The 17,090-nt window shown below is 36.2% G+C and overlaps 6 protein-coding genes across 6 annotated transcripts; 2 read left to right on the forward strand and 4 right to left on the reverse strand.

The window, feature by feature from the left end:
- Window positions 1-33: 33 nt before the first annotated feature.
- Window positions 34-1,488, forward strand: FDP41_004767 (uncharacterized protein; the record flags this gene model as incomplete). Its single annotated transcript, XM_044708216.1, has 1 exon — window positions 34-1,488. The coding sequence occupies one exon, from the start codon at window positions 34-36 to the stop codon at window positions 1,486-1,488; it is 1,455 nt and encodes a 484-aa protein (XP_044560804.1).
- A 586-nt stretch (window positions 1,489-2,074) lies between these two features.
- On the reverse strand, window positions 2,075-4,351 carry FDP41_004768 (uncharacterized protein; the record flags this gene model as incomplete). The annotated part of the gene is made up of 1 exon (XM_044708217.1): window positions 2,075-4,351. The coding sequence occupies one exon, from the start codon at window positions 4,349-4,351 to the stop codon at window positions 2,075-2,077; it is 2,277 nt and encodes a 758-aa protein (XP_044560805.1).
- A 2,103-nt stretch (window positions 4,352-6,454) lies between these two features.
- FDP41_004769 (uncharacterized protein) lies at window positions 6,455-9,748 on the reverse strand (the record flags this gene model as incomplete). Its single annotated transcript, XM_044708218.1, has 2 exons — window positions 6,455-9,595; window positions 9,725-9,748. 2 exons carry the CDS (start codon window positions 9,746-9,748, stop codon window positions 6,455-6,457), a joined length of 3,165 nt encoding a protein of 1,054 aa, XP_044560806.1.
- Window positions 9,749-9,965: 217 nt separating this feature from the next.
- On the reverse strand, window positions 9,966-10,358 carry FDP41_004770 (uncharacterized protein; the record flags this gene model as incomplete). Its single annotated transcript, XM_044708220.1, has 1 exon — window positions 9,966-10,358. The coding sequence occupies one exon, from the start codon at window positions 10,356-10,358 to the stop codon at window positions 9,966-9,968; it is 393 nt and encodes a 130-aa protein (XP_044560807.1).
- Window positions 10,359-11,409: 1,051 nt separating this feature from the next.
- FDP41_004771 (uncharacterized protein) lies at window positions 11,410-11,814 on the forward strand (the record flags this gene model as incomplete). Its single annotated transcript, XM_044708221.1, has 1 exon — window positions 11,410-11,814. The coding sequence occupies one exon, from the start codon at window positions 11,410-11,412 to the stop codon at window positions 11,812-11,814; it is 405 nt and encodes a 134-aa protein (XP_044560808.1).
- Window positions 11,815-11,931: 117 nt separating this feature from the next.
- On the reverse strand, window positions 11,932-16,611 carry FDP41_004772 (uncharacterized protein; the record flags this gene model as incomplete). The annotated part of the gene is made up of 9 exons (XM_044708222.1): window positions 11,932-12,577; window positions 12,623-12,824; window positions 12,889-13,102; window positions 13,175-13,288; window positions 13,340-13,423; window positions 13,538-13,619; window positions 13,812-13,865; window positions 13,916-14,782; window positions 14,846-16,611. The coding sequence occupies 9 exons, from the start codon at window positions 16,609-16,611 to the stop codon at window positions 11,932-11,934; spliced, it is 4,029 nt and encodes a 1,342-aa protein (XP_044560809.1).
- Window positions 16,612-17,090: the final 479 nt, after the last annotated feature.

Consider the following 17,090-nt stretch of genomic DNA (forward strand, 5'->3'; position numbering starts at 1 on the left):
CAGATTTTGAAAAACAATAGCACCCTATAAAAAATGACTTTGAAAACCTCTTCGACAACATGTTGTATCATCGTCACACTCTTCTCAACCATTGTTCTCATCCTTCTCTTAAGTTGTGAGTTTAACCTTGCCTCTCCTTCCTCCCTGATCCAAACCATTCAAAACTCTCAAAAATCCTTCTCAGCACATCTCTTTCAATCTCTTTCTCAACCACCAACCTCTTCTCAACAACCACAACAACAGATTTCCACTCCCTCCAATGTTGTGTTCTCTCCCTTCTCCATCTTTATGGTTCTCTCCATGATGCTTGTGGGAGCTCAAGGTCACACACAACTCGAATTGGCCCATGCCCTAACCTTGGATTATTATCAACGTCAAGGTTCTCAAGTGTTTAATTTCAATCCTCATGGAGATTTTGCAACCTCAATGAGCCAACTCATTGACCATTCTGTGAATTCGAGTGAACTCTCAGTAGCGAATGGAATCTTTACGGAACAGTCTTTCAAACTATCTTCTTCCTACATGGATACCATTTCCAATGATTTTCATTCACAATTGAAATCTTGTGACTTTGTTCACCATGCAGAACCCGAGCGAAGATCCATCAATCAATGGGTTTCAAATAGAACTAAAAATCTCATTAACGATCTCATTCCCATTGGTGCCATTACCGCCGACACGAAATTAGTGCTTGTCAATGCCATTTACTTTTTAGGTAAATGGAGAATTCCATTCGATAAGGAAGATTCATTCACTGGAACTTTTAGTCAACTCAAAAAATCACAAGATGATACATCATCCACACTCACAGTCGAATCAGTCAATGTCCAATACATGTCACGTCACCAAGTTCGAGAATTTTTTGGTCAAAATGAAAAATATAAATGGTTGAGAAGACAATACAGTTCTCAAGATTTTGAAATGCTGTTCATAGTTCCAAAAACAAGCATTTCTCTTTCAGAGCAATCTGAGAAGGAATTTGAGGAATGGGTTTCTCATCAAATATCTTTGAATGCATTCCCTGTCACTAATTCTTCAGAGGGTTCTCTCACTGTGAAAACTCTTTCACAAGCTTTTGACACGAGTTCACTCATGCTTCGACTTGTTCAAATTCCAAAATTCAAAATTGAATATGAGAATGAATTATCCAATGTCTTGAAACAAGCTCCTTTTAACATGACCACTTCCTTTGAGAAATTGAAAGCCAATTTCACAAACATGCTTTCAAAAGTTTCCATTTTAAGAGAAGATCGTTTATGGATTGATAAAATCTTTCATAAGGCCTATTTGAAAGTGGATGAACAAGGAACGGAGGCAGCTGCAGCTACAGCTGGAATTATCGTTGGAAGGACCACAAGTATTGATATTGAGCCAGAAATTGATTTTGTTTTGGATCGACCTTTTGCATTTGTGTTGAGTCATGTTCCTACGCAGAGTGTTTTGTTTATGGGAAAGGTGAATCATTTGGTTTCTGTATCTTCGAGTTGAAATGAATACATGCTTGTTCAACAATGGATTCATTCACTTGCTCATTCCTCTTTGAAGTGACAAATAGAGAGTTTAACGTATAAATAACGTTATTAATAATATTAGTTATTGTTAGTAATAGGTTGATTCTTATTTGCAGCTGGAGAAAAATTGACCGCAGAGCTGATTCTGCCTCTTGTTCTACTTGTTAAATTGTATTCTTGAGTTGAACTTGTCACAAACTAATTCTCCTGTTAATTCATTGACGATACAATCAACCATTGAGAATTTCATAGTTTGTTCCCAAACGTCTTGATCAAAATAAGGTCATACGCTTCGATGCTGTCACACTTATATTTTAAAACACGATTTCCATGTTCTTCAGTGTCCGAATGATTTTCTTTTTTTTGTGGATTTTAGAGCTGAGTATTTTGGTTTCCATGTCAGCAAAATCTATGAAACCATTGTCTCCACGAATGTCAATGATATACTGGGCTATTGTTTCTCCAATGTCAGGAAAACTTTGCAAATCATTTAAAGTGCATTCATTAATATGCAGTATATGTTTGGCGCAAAGGAATTTCATGTTGTCCGAAAATGTTCCAAATTAATATTCTGAAAAGTTGTCTTTGCAAATAATTATCATATCATCTGGCAAATCATTATCGTCTGGAAGATTTGAAATTGGTTTTCCAGTTATTATTACTGTAATATTTCTTACTTTTTTGTCCAATACTAAACATTTGCCATTCTTTTCTTGTTCGTTCATCAATGATTCATATGATTCTGAAGTTTTGGCAGAGTCTGACCATTTACATTGAACATGAATGAGTAACAAGTCTTCATTTCCAAGTTGCAAACCAAATATAATAATATCTCCTGCTTGAGCTGCGGTGGCATTTTTGACTATATAGCAGTCGGCAATAGAGTTCATTTTCAATGAAAGGCTACCCAATTCTAATGAAGAGATTTCATCTTGGATTTGTTTTCTTGATTGATCTAAATAGACGTTCTTAGGTATCGGCTTCAAAGAGAGATTAGAAGTATTGTGATTCATTTTTGCGAATGGAAATAAATCCTTAAATATGAATGATCCTTCAATTCTATCCTGTGATTGAGAAATAAATGTTAACTTCAAAAAGAGGTATTTTTGTACAACATCTTCCCAATTAAGCCCGTAAAGTTTGATTGATGGCATCACAAAAAACAGTTCCTCAAAAATTCCTCTCCAATATGAATCGTATATCATGGAAGACATTAAAATGGGAGGATATACTATTCTAAAACATCCATCTTTTTCCTCGTTGATCATAATATAACCTTTGTCTTCCAGATAGGACAATGATACCGATCCAACTAACATGCTCTTATTCACTTCTCTTCTTGTGAAAATTAATGCTAAGATTAAGAGTGCATCTTTCATAGGCATCGCAATCTTATATTTTCTTCCCAATTCAGCTCTTGCACTTTCCCATGCTTCTCTAATTGTACAGTCTCTAGTAAGATAATTATAAAGGAAATATTCAATTCCTCTTGGAAATCCTGCGAACAGTCTAACGTAATGTCTAAACTCGGCATTAGTTCTCCATGATTTCATCTTGTCGTCCTTATATTTTTCATTACCGGCTAAATGATCAAATATTTTGGCCAAGTTGTTATAAGAAAGCAATGCGTTAATTGGAACAAATTGAGGAGAGTAAGTGCTTCCTTTTAAATTCTCTTCAATGACTGTATGATATGTGCCAGCAAATACAGGATATAATTTCAATTGCTTGAGTTGCATATATTGTCCAATTGCAGACATAATCATTCTCAGTGGATTAGATTTGTCATTAATATTAGTATCGGCTTCATGAGCTTCATCAATAGCAAGAAAAAAGTCTATCTTTTGGTTTCCCAATAAATAAGTAATGCAATTCAATACATCTGCTATTGTAATGTGATCGAATATGATATCCTTGATCTTTTGAAAAATCATTACGTGGTTTTCATAAGTGCAAGAGCATATAAAGGATAATATCATTCTTTTTAACAACGATTCAACTGATTTCTTTTCATTTTCAGGATCAAATTTTGTACCATTTCCATAAGAAACAAAGAAAGGAAAACATAATGTGTCTTTTCTAAAGTGTTCTTTGAATAACTTTAACCCAACTTCCTTAAGTAGCTTTGATTTACCAACTCCAGGAGCTGCTGCAATAAAAGGGAGTACAATATTCTGTTTGTCCAAATTCTCATTTTGTTCATAAAAATTAGCATATGTTTCAAATTCTTTCAAAATTACCTGAACACTGTTCTCCCTATCAACAAACTCAAAATTGTATCCAAAAGAACTGAGTAATGTTTTTGAAGCATTTAAAACGTCAGGTTTCAGTGTTCTATTAGTGGTAACACCAATATGGGCTTGTATAAGTTGTAAAAGGTCCCGTTGTGAATTAATAACCGTGAATATTTTTGTACCAAGAGAGGTAAGGGGAATGATTGTCTGTTCCTCAGAGTCGAACAACGGCACTTCTATCTTGTTTTTTTCTATCAACTCGTTTTTTATCCAATTCTTCACCTTGTCACGAGCATCCTTGTCATTTTTAAATACTTCTTCCGTGATATCATTGAGAGTCTGTTCATTTCCACTTTGTTGAGCCTTCTCGAACTCAAAGACAATTTTTGAGAGAGATTTTCCATCAAAATCTTCATCGTACAAAGGTTTAGTTTGATCATTGCTTAATCCAGCCCCTCCTTTTAGTTTTGATCGACACAATGCATCCTTTGTTTGATCTTTGTTCCACAGACCAAAAAGTTTGGGCATCAAAATATTCTTCACCCAATTTACCACTGTTGAACAAGTACTTTCAGAAACATGAGAAAAGTCTTTGCTTTGAGTCATGGCTTTAATTGCAAAATCTACGTCGTGTCTCTTGATATTCTGAACAATGTTATCCAGAGAGGTTCCTTTGAAACGAGCGTCATAGAGAGATTGTACACCATTTGTGAAATTTAAGTTTGATGAGATTTATATTAACTCCTTTTGCGGAAGAATGACGCTTTGATATGGGAAACAAAGGGAAAATAATATTGAGATGTGTTGGTTCTAATTATTTAGCAAATGTACTCCGTCAACAACTCCACAGAAAAGAATGATGTGCACTTGTTTGTGATGTGGAAATGCTTCAGTTTGAGTAATCCAACAATTAAAATCGATTCTAGAAATCTGAGTTTATTCTACCACACGCACATCGGATACATCAAACATCTTAGCATCAATCTACCAACTCCTATTTCTCTCACCAGGCGCATTCTGGTGTAATATACTAGTAGTGCCATGAATAAACTTCTATATATGCTACTACTAGAAACATAAACGACAATTAAGGTCATAACATTGGTCTTTCCCCGCACCACCTTCAGGAATCCACCATCCGGTAAAACTATCAATGTTCTGCAAGTGTTTGCTGTTCCTAAGTAATCATTGAACAATGACACTTTTGGAACCAACAAAGCCACCCAGTGACAGCACTTTATTAAAAGCAACATGTCACAGACATTAAAGTTTCACGAGAATGATTAACTTGGCTATCCATATGCGTCCCACAAATGCGAACCCATTAGATCCAATCTCAACTCTCCTCCACAATAATGACCTCATACTGGTACCCTTAGAACAGAGTGAAAAACACGTCCCATGACGCCAAAAACTCTGCCCATTCAGAAAGAATTGAAATTAAGGGAAAATAATGCCCTCTTCTGAACGCCTCCAACCACTGATTGCGCATACAGTAGTTGTATCTAAGAGTAACCCACAACCTTAGTTAATTATTTTTTCCAACTCGTCACTGATACTATTAATTAGTACTAATTAATTCGTTACTACCCACCAGTGCCCATTCCTAAAACTTATGAACTTACCAAAAACTACTTCCGATCTGAATTGCTTTGGAAAGAGAAGTTTGCCCAACAGTCTGCTTGGGAATCTCTTAATTATCATGTCCATCTTCTCGCACTACTTCTTCTGTTGTAAATGATGCTAATTTTTTAAAGATGATTCCAATCAAATTCTTACAATACGATTTTATCGTTGGATTCCGATTTTAAACAGACGTAAGTCGAGGATTTTCTATCTAAATTATGAATGATTTGTTGAGATGATTTGCAAGAAGTTTGAAGGAGTTTTTCATCTCTACGATCCTTGAAAAGCTTCCATTTTCTCAAAATTGAGTAAAAAGGGAACCAAGCTTTTTTCCTTTGAGATATATGGTGGTTCGACGAAACGTTGATTTGATTACATGACCAACTGTTTCTTGTAGAAGGCAATATTTCAAAATTTGAGAAGGATGGGAAATCTTTCGAATGACATCTTTGATTGCTTCATATTCATTTGGAATAAGTTTCAGCATTGGTTTGACCAGCATATTTCCAACCATTCGAATCTTTGCATGGAGAACGTCTATTACAACCTGTTCCATCAATTTTGGGTATTTTTCAAGAATAATATTTCTACAACTAAAATTGTATTCAAATAATGTATTACAATTTTCATGAGTACAATCACAATAAAGGCACACAAAAGTTTCATCACAGAGCTTCCATAAAGCTACAAATTTATACTGTAACAGTTAAAGTGATACTTTTCATTACCCCGTTTTCCTCAAAGTTGAAAATAAATCCAACTAAATCATTTGTTGAGAAAATGATACCAGTGTTTGAAAATGATGAGCTAGTCTTGTGTAATTGGTGTGGCCTTTTGATATCTGCAATAATATTAAACAGAAATCCACTTAAAATGTAACAATCGTGGATTTTCCGACATGTCTTGACCCTCTTTTTCGCAAGCAAATACAATTTGATATTAAAAAACAAACCTCAAATCAGAATGTGGAGTCTTAACGTCATTTTGACACATATTTGAAAATGTCATTCGCAAGTCATTGACAGTCACAAAAAAGAAGCGGGAACTGTTCGAATATTTATTAAAATATGATATCATGATGGATTACTTTTCATATTCAACACCAAAAGCAGGCTCGAGTGGTTGAGCTCTCAATGCTCTCTTGAGTGGATCAGGATATTCTTGTGAGAGGCAATAAATTTCCACAGTTTCAACGCCTCCAAAGCATGCCTTAATAAGGTTAACATTGGCCTTGAGAAGTTCAAATTCATTGAAAGGCATTTCAGGACTCAAAGCCTTGATACCATCCTTCTTGTATTGATCTCTCTTAGCAGCAATGAAAGACATTGGCTTGAATTTCATGTAGTCTTTCATTTCTGTTGAAATGATTTTCATGGCTTGTTCTTCCTTCTCTTTCTCACCAGTAAATGAGTCCTTGTATTTTGAGAGAAGTTCCAAACTCTTGAGTTGCCAATCCAAAAACTTGTCAGCGACGTACACGTACGCCTTAAGAGGTCTCTTCTTATTCTTGGATTCCTTTTGGAAGGATTGACGGAATGAATGAAGAGCATCTCTGAGGTATTCATCGCTAGCCAATAGGGATTGGTCAGCTTCTGGGACTACAGGCCACTTTGCATTAACGATAGAGCCATCCTTCTTGAGGATTTCTCTCCAAATGTATTCAGTAATATGTGGAAGAATAGGAGAAAGAATAATTGATTGTATCTCAATAAACTTCAAAACAAGCTTCTTGTGCAATTTTTCAGAGTCTCTCTTCATGGTTTCAATATACTTTGAGAGAGAATCTTGCATGGCAACCCAAGCAGATTTGAAAACTTCCTTAAAGACCATGTCATTATAGAACTTCTTGGATTGTTCGACACACAAATTAATTCTAGCATCGAAAGTCTTATCAGCAAACAAATATTCAGAGTCTTCTTCTCTCAAGGGTCCTTCAAGAGTTTCCTTGATCCATTCCACAAATGTGTTAAGCTTAAGAACAGCACTATTAGCATTATTTTGTTCAAAATTGGCGTCATCATGAGTGTCACCACTGTCACATAGGGCCAATCTAGTGGCATCAGCACCATACAAATCAATAACATTTTGCAAAGTCAAAAAGTTACCAGCTTGCTTGCTCATCTTAGCGCCATTCACCATGACATAACCATTAGCAAAAATAGAACCTGGCATGAGGTCTGGGAAAATAGCGGCATGATTGTAAAGGAACATAGTCAAGTGGTTCTTGATCAAATCTTTACCACTGACACGCAAATCAACAGGATACCAGTACAAGAATTCCTTTCTCAAAGTATCCAAGGCCTCTCGACTAATACCATTGGTAGAAGATGGTTCCTTGCCGTGGAAAAGATAACTCCAGATTTCATCGGTCATTTGTGAAGGCTTAATTCCAAGTGGACTTTCGCCAGAACCATCCAAAACACCTCCTTGCAAGAGATGTGCAACGGTATAGAAAGCCATGTAAATTGTAGAGTCACTCAAAGATTCAATCAAGAATTGTTCATCCCATGGAAGTTTTGTACCCAATCCATACGATCGTGAGCAGCCCCATTCCTTCAACCAATCAACAGTTGTTTCAAGTTCGTTAAGAGTAGCAGGATTATAAACGTGGAACTTTGTGTGGAGATGCTCAGTGACAATCTTCTTCCAATCTTCTTCTCCATACTTCAAATACCATTGGTCAGTCAAGCTGACAACGCATCTGTCACCAGATCTACTGATGACTTCCTTGTCTGGTTCTGCGTATGGAATTGCCAATCCCTGATCAACCAACATTTGTCGAATCTTGTTCTTGACTTCTTTCACAGCCATACCCTTAAATTCACCCTCAATAACAAAAACACCCTTGTTAAATCCTTGTCCGTAAGCTTCATCTTTAGCTTGTTCCAAGGCATCTCTATCATTTTGAGACTTAATCTTGTATTTTTCACAGAGAGCTTGTGCACACAAAGTTCCGTATTCTGGTACTTCAATGATTGGAATTGGGTCAAAAAGATATTCTTCCTTGATACCATACTTGGCTCTAAGCTCAGGCTTGTTCTTCAAATCTTGAAGAGCAGCATAATCAGCTGGGGCATCAGAAGGAACGCTGGTGACAACACCAGTTGTCTTTCGTGTTGAAATAGACATCATTGGCAAAACATAAATTGTCTTGAGTGGTGACAATGGAGCTTCAACAGCTGCTCCCATCAAATCTGCGCCCAAAAACTTGGCATGTTGAACAACTTTTCCAAGCTCAGGACTCAATTCTTGCCAAGCAAGATTTCTAGCAGCTCTTGGAGTACAAATAATGATTTCACCAGTATTTGTTTCAAAAGCTCCATATTCACCATCAGGCAAAAGCCAGCAGTTTGTTTGACCAAACATGGTTTCTGGACGAAGAGTGGCAGCTCCCAAATAAACTTTCTTGTCTTCCAAATGCTTCAAAACTGCAGGATACGGTTTCTGCAAGAACAATTTGACGACAGTATATTCTTGTGGTTTGGCTCCCTCACCGACTGCTCTGTCGTGGTCAGCACAGAGTTGGTTATCTTTTGGTGAGAAAATGCTGTATCGCTTTCCAAAACTAATTCTACCTTGTTCTCTCAAACGATTGAATTGCCAACGAATGAATGAATCATAATATGGGTTCAAATCTGTTGTAATGAAACTTCGACGGAAGTCACACATAACACCAAACTTTTGGAGATCCTTCTTTGCGAGTGGTGGGAAATATTCCAACCAATATTTAGCATTTGAAAATTTTGCAATTTCTTCATCGGGCAAGCCATTCTTTCTCATGATATTCCATTGATATTCTCCTGTCTTAACTTCAGCATTTTCGTCTTCAACTTTTTCTTCTTTATCAGTGTTGTTGACTTGTTTTTCTGGGAATTTTGGAGGATTTCCGAAGTCTTCAATTTCTCTCTTCAATCTATCGGCACAAGCTGCTATTGGCATACCAGTACAGTGGAAACCGAATGGGAACAATACATTCTTTCCCAACAATCTTTGGAAACGAGCTTGGAATTCAGCCTTGGTCAAAGAGAAGGCATGTCCCAAGTGAAGTCTACCATTCATGTATGGATAAGGGAATGTAACGAAGAACTTTTCCTTGTTATCCAAATCACCCGCATTGGCCTCATTAACATGATTTTCATCCCAGAATTTTTGAACTTGTTGTTCAACATCAAGAAGGAAATCTCTTTTAGCGGTACCTTTGGCTTCTTGGATTTTTGGAGCTTCCTATAATAATTATTATTGTTATGATGATGCGATGCATATGATGATAGCAATAGTGATGATGATGATGAATTTTAACAAATCAAGCCTCACCTGTTATCCGATAAAGATGAATCTTCACAAAAAGCTTACCTTTGTCTTTGCTTGTTGACTCATTTTTTTGTTCGACACGAAAAGTTGTTGTTGGGTGATGAGACGGTAAGACTACTCATGTATTTACAAATATGACTGTTTGTTTTTGAGGTTGAAATGAAATTAATAGTATCATAGGGAATAAATAGAAGGAAGAGAATGGCGACTGACACTTCAGTGTTCTTTCGATTTTTGCATCCTTGTTAATTGTAAATTGCATTGCTCTTATTTATAACTCTCATTATTGTAAAGAACATTTCCGGTTGGGCTCGTCTTGTTCTTGGCTCAGATCAGCAGTACGGTTTCTGGTATCACCACCATCACCACCACTCAAATCACTCCTACCTACTGCTGATGATGGTGGTAGCTTTTGTTCTTCCTGTTTCTCAATACTACTACAAACTTCTCCGATCATCAACTCCAACACTTTCCTTTTGGCACTCTCGGAATGACGAGCCAGTTCAAACGCTTCCGTTGCATCCAGTCCAGCATATTCCATCAACACTTCTTCTCCTCCTGGGTGTTCCTCTTTGAATTTCTCCACTGAAATGATCTTTCCCGATATGACCACACAAGGCTGTTTGCTTTTTCGTCCGTGTAGAGCTTTCACTTGTTGCAAACTCAGTTTGATCATTTTTAATCACAAGATGATGCTTATTTGAAAATCTCTTTTTGGAAGTTGAAATGATGAGTAACGTAGTAATTAAATTCTCTATTGATGAATCCTTAATAAATGGAAATATGGAAATGGGTTAGATCTAGATTGAGATCTCCTTTCTCCATTGAGGTAATTTAACTATTGAATTAACCTTGTTCGATGGATCGGATTGCTCATTCAGTCTCCATTACTACAATTTCCATCATCTAGAAATACTCATTCAATCCCCTCTCAAAGACAACAACTTGTATTCCTCTCTTTAAAAAATTTCTTCGTTACTTTCGCACTTGCGCTTCGTGGGAAATCTTTGAAAGATCATCACTCTCGGTCTCATTATCAGCAACCAATAACTTGTTGTTGTTGATTGATTGGGGTATTTAATATCATCCCGAGCAGATTAGATCATCAAATAGTTGATCTTTCCTCTTGTTCAATACGTATTTCATCATCAAGCTTTAATTCATCATCATTCCTCCACAAAAATTCCTGATATAGATTTGTAAAATCACAAACAACCACTCACCGTTCTATCCTCACCAAAATTCCTCTGCCAATAATAATCATTTTCATACAAATGGCACTTTCGATATCTTTCTTTGAACTTTTGAATCACATGGATGACCTATATCCCGATTTTGTTAAAGAATTTTCTTTTGAATATGGAAAAACGCCGATGAGCCATTGGATGATTCCATTCTTTTCATTAGTAGCTTATATTATAATTATATATGCATTTCAATATTTCATGAACTACATGTATCCGAGAGAGAATATTTTTGAAAATACTCGCCCAAAGGGTTTTGAACTGCGGATCTTTACCTATTTACATAATCTTTTTTTGTGCTTGCTTAGCATGTGCATGGCAACTGGAAATTTAATTGAGTCTATTCGGTTATACATCAAAAATGATTTTTCCTTAGAGTCTATATTTTGTGACCCAAAATCGATAACGACGCGAGGCCCTCTAAATTTCTGGACATATATTTTCTATTTATCGAAATATTACGAATTAATAGATACCTTACTGATGGTTGCTAAACGAAGACCGCTGTCATTTCTGCACGTTTATCATCACATTGTGACATTGGCATTAGTTTATGTTGCACTGTGTGACAAGATGTCACTTCAATGGGTGGCTGTAGTGACTAACGGATATATTCATGTTTTGATGTATTATTATTACTCACAAGCTGCTGTTGGTGTGAATGTCAGTTGGAAGAAATATTTAACAATTTTGCAAATTGCTCAATTTGTGCTAGATTTGGTGGTACCTCAAATTTATCTGTATTATGTCTATGTTGCTGAAGTGAAATGTGGAGGAAGTGAAGAAGTGTTATGGCTTGGGGTGGCTGTGATTTTATCCTTCCTATTGCTATTTCTTCAATTTTATGTCTCTACTTATCGAAACAATGCCGACAGAAAAAAGATATAAATCTCTGCAATCCAAACTTTTCAAACTCACACTCGATGAAGAGACACTGACAAAATCTAACGGAACCATTGAAAACAAAAGGCAAATATCCTTTAATTTCAACACTTAGTTCATAAATTACTTTCTAGCAATTTCTACCAACTTCCTCTTGGCGATTTGATAAAGGATTTGGTCCTCAAGGAATACTTCTTCAGGTAATTGTAAATCGCAGTCCTTATCGTGTTCATACTCAAAAGGTTTGAAATAAGACTCAACAACGCTGTCAGGAACATTTTCCACTGATTCATACTCCCACACAGGCTCGATACCTCTCAACACTGCTCCTAAACCTTGTTTGAAATCTTTAGACTTGACTAATCGAGATGCAATACGATAGTCTCTTTGATAGGTTTCATTGACACTCAAACCATTGTCACACTCAGTAATAGCTCTGAAAATTATCTTTAAACTCAGTGGAGATAATTGTTCGATAGTGGCCAAAATACGACTTGCCCATTCTCTTTCAGGCTTTGTCTTATTAATATCATTCATAGCACTTTTAAGTGATTGTATAATTTCTTCAACGCTATTCTTATTTGAGAAATGCTCCTTAATCTTGTATAATTCAAATCCAAATGATAATGGAGGCACAACTGTTTCTGTGCATTCAACAATACAATCATGAATTTCTTTTTGTGTCACTTTAGTCTGAATATTAAGAATTCGATCTGCTAAATATTGAGCAACACTTTCTAATCCAAAAATATTAGCTAGACCACAGTGGCTAAAAGATGATTAGAACATCAATTAAAATATTAAATCAACATACATCAAGTCAGAAGACTTAATTTGAGCACCTGTAAGACCAAGGAAAGTACCAAGTCCTGCATACTTTTGATTGATTTCAGAAAGCAAGCGAGTAATTGCACAATCTGGGAAGTAACCCAAGGAGGCCTCTGGAGCAGCAAAAATTGAACCTGGAGTGGCTACAGCATAATTGGCAGAGCTTGCAATGGAAGCACCAGTACCAACTTTTCAGCAAAAATTTAAAATTAATATTGATTGTCAATAAACATTAGTTTCATATATACATACTCATAAGTCCATTAATGACGCTCAATGTGGTGGTCTCACAATTTCCTGCATAATAAGCAAGTTTGTGAGAATTTCTAATCAAAGAATAAATTGTTTCATAATCTCCCTTATCCATTAAGTGGTCAAGTTCTCTTGCATCATATCCAGCACTTAAAAATCCATTTCCAATACCAGTGAATGAAATTAGTTGAATCATTGGGTTTGTATCCAAGACCTGTTGTTGAACATCACAGATGATTACATCAGTGATTCAAATCCATTTGTCATTCAATTTAAACAAACTCACCTTGAACTGATGTAACATATCTCGGGAAACTTCAGATGTAATTCTATTGGATTCACGAGGACGATTGATTTGTATGATTCTGGTATATCCTTTTGCCCATACAGCAACGGACATCTTTCAATGATTCAATGAATATTATGAAATTGCCGATGTAGATAAACATACCGATTCGTTCACAGGAAAGCCTACATCTGCTGTACCACTTCCTCTCAATTTATCATGAAGAGTTTCTTTTCCTTTGAAAGGAACCTATTTTCAAGATGAAATAATGATTATCAAAATAGAGAGGATGAACAATAGGATTTGTTTCAAAGAAATGATAAATGATATTCAAGAGTATTCTTCGGATGTGCACGAACTTACAGCATAGGTTTTCTTGAATCTCACTTGATGATTGATAAAACTTCTCACGAGAGTGCTCAGATTCTTGTTGTTGCTGTTTTGGCTATATTTTCGGTGTGTATTTCAATTCAATTTGAAGAAGAAATTCGCATTTAAATAATTAGGAATTGAAAATTCATAAAATTCCACCCATGAATACATGAATATATGCCAAGTAGGAAGTTTTTAGAGAAAAGAATTAATTTACGACACAATGATGATGTTGGTATGGCAATGATGATTCGAAAAAACCTACACAAAGGAATGGCGAGAGAGCATTTTTATCTTTTTTTGTTCGTTCCATTCAAAGCTGTTAAAGTCGAGTGTTGTTGTTGTTGTTCAGGACCGAGTCGTGGCAACATGCTGCTGCTGCTGCTGCTGGAATGAGAATTATTATTGCTTCCTCTTGCGCTATAAATGTTGATAATGTCTTCGAGTTTAAGGGTGGGTGGTAGAGGAAGCTTGTTGAGAGGTTTGGACTTCATGGGTCGAAGGCGAATACTTCGTTTTCGTTCTTGGTCTCGCTCCTTTCGAATGTTTTGAATGTTTTGAACTTTCTCAATCAGGTCCAACAAGGTGGAATCCACAAAGCCGTCTCCGTTTTGATTGCAATCTTTAAAACTTTCAAGCAATTTATCTGCATCGTAGGTGAATGGATTAATATCCACGTAGGGTGGAGTATAGGCTCGAGGTTTGTAAAGACTTTTAATAGGAATGGCTGAGGGTGTGGAAAGTTGAGGGAGAGGTGGTTTTGTTGTTGTCTTTTTGCTTTTTTCAAGTTTTGCTTTCTCTCCAGGAAGATATTGAGTGGTGGTAGTGGATTTGGGTTTGATATCCTCTTTGGAGAAGCTTTGACTTCTTTTAAGCCTCTGAGGTCGTACCTTCTCAGTACTTGGAGGTGCTGTATTAGGAGGTATAGGTTGAGAATATCGAGGTGTGTTGGATGGTGGGGTGGGTTTTGTTCTTAGGTTGGAATTGTTCATGACATGGGAGAGTTGTGGAATAGTATTCGAGTTTGAATTCTCGTTATTACCAACACTAGGACTATGGATCACTGATTTGGATAGAGTGTTGACAATTAAATTGCTGTACGATGTGGAAGACGATGTATAACTGGATGTTCTGCTGCTGGAGGTTGATTGAGTTGAGAGTGATGTCTTTCTCTTTTTCAATGTTTCTAAAGGTAATGGAATCGGTTCATCCTCATCTTCTGAGCTTGAATACGATCTGTTGGTAATTGAATGATCAAAAGAATTGAGAATAATCTTGATTCACCAGTTGAAAACTTACTCTTTTGAATAAATAGGTTCTTCACTCTTCTCTGGAAACAATAAATCTAACTCTTTCAAAATAAGAGTGACTTGAGTTCTCTCTGGGTTACAAAATTCTAAAATTCCCTGACAAAAGTAGTGTCCCATCTGCTCGAAATGCTTGCAAGTGAAATGTTTTCCATTATGAATGCCATTATCTGGTCCACAAAATGAAGCTTCAAGTGTAAAGCAATTTTTGATGCCACTTTTGTGAAGGATTACTCTGGCGGTGGTGTCTTTACCTTTTTGCTTTCCGAACTGACAATCGTTGAATGAAAAGTGAGGCGATATTTTCCACAACAATCTTGGAAATACTTTTGGAGTGAGTCTTTCTACACCTGTTTTTGAATCAGTACATCCGTACATGAAAATGTTCTTTTTTCGACTATGACCATGAAAATCACAAAACAGCGCAATTTCTCGTTCCTTCATAAATTCGAGAATCATTTTCTTAGTGTGGTAAATAGTGGGATGAGTTTTTTCATTGGGAGCATGCCATCTTCTATTTAAATCAGAGCCTGTAAGACAGCAACGATAATTGCCGTTAATGACTCCATCTGGATTTAGCATTGGTACAATTTTGAAAATAAAATTTTCCCTTAATACTTTTGATTCAATACTTGATCCTGTCAAAAAATCAATAACTCCCTTAATCATCCAACTGGAATTACTTTCACCCGGATGTACTCTAGCTGTTAGTACTATTCCTTTTCTCCTTTTTAGCGCTGTTGGATCACATGCAAAGGATGTGATTGTCAGCACATCGCATGCATTACCGGCAACATCTTGGCACAATATTCTTCTCCGTACAAACTGACTTCGTATTTTGTCTTTCTCAAGATTGTTTAAATAGTTCTGTAAATTTGTGTATGTATAAGGGTAGGAATAGGCAAAAAAATAAGTGTCGTTGTCATTTTCGAATTCGACCGTAAAAGTAAGGGTATAGAAATTTCCAGTTTTCCTTCTGATATTATTTCTGTAATAACAAATATCCGATCCCCCTCTGGTCCAGCCTTTTCCTTTTGTATTTGCATCATGTACAGAATAAATCAAAGGCATCATACCTTGATTAAAAAGGCTACCAGGCTTCAAATAATTTACAATGTTGAACTTGTATTTTTTCCCTTTTTTTGCATTTCTAACGGAGAAGTAAAACCACTGAGTGTGACCACTGGTCTCTACATCAAACTTTAGAATAAGGTCGTATTCGTAATCAAAAATTTGTATTGCTCTTCTTAGGTTGCCACTTTCAAATCTCGACTCGAAAATGAGGGTATCCTCTTTTGGGGCAATGCTTGCTTTTGGAAGATTCTGTCTATTAGACGGTGTGCTAACACTAATTGGAATTATATCAGTCTCTAAGAATCTACTCATTGCTTCTTCATCAAAATATTCATGTTCAAATCCTAATCCAAAACAATCATAGACAACTTTGTAATATGGTTTTTTTGAAGAACTCATTCTTGATGCATCCAATAACATCATCTTGTTAACCAAATTTGAATTTACTTCCATGGTGGGTTCCGGCATTGCACTCAGAGAGTTGAGATGCAAAGGATGAGGTCCCAACAAAAAATCAGTTCCAGTTTTGGCAGCAAATAATGAAGACGTAATTCTCGGAGATTCATATTCAATCTCTTCCTCTTCTTCATCATCATCATAATACTCGTCTTCACTACTCGGATACCTCTCATCCAAAGAGTAAAATGATGGATTTCTCATCACGGCTGATGATATCAAGCGCATTGAGCTCATCATTCAATATTTTTAAATATGAATTAAAATAAATTGTAGAGAGACTCACCGTTAAATAAATTTGGCGCCAAAAATGCAATTTTATAGTGCAGTGGTGATCATCAAGAATGATGAACGAGAGTGTACATTGAGTTTGAAAGAGTTCCTTTTCACGTTCAAGTTATGAAAAGTGACTTTCATGCATTTCCACGATTTCACGTTGCCAGTAATCAAAAATAACTTCTCTATGTGCAATTAAAGCCAAGACTCTCAAACAATAACAACAACAAAATGTGCTGCTTCAAGTGTGACTGTCTATCAGTATGTATACACTCCATTTGGCTATCAATATCAATATGTGAACATAACCTGACCATGCTATCGTGGTCGAGGTTTTCGATTCTAAGCTTGACTCTTTCTCACCTTCCAAACCATTCTTAAACTTCAACTAAAGATATCTTCTCATCAATGAAGGCGTCAACGAGGTGCTG

Source organism: Naegleria fowleri (genome assembly GCF_008403515.1).
Source record: "Naegleria fowleri strain ATCC 30894 chromosome Unknown tig41, whole genome shotgun sequence".
Classification (NCBI taxonomy): Eukaryota; Heterolobosea; class Eutetramitea; order Acrasida; family Naegleriidae; genus Naegleria; species Naegleria fowleri.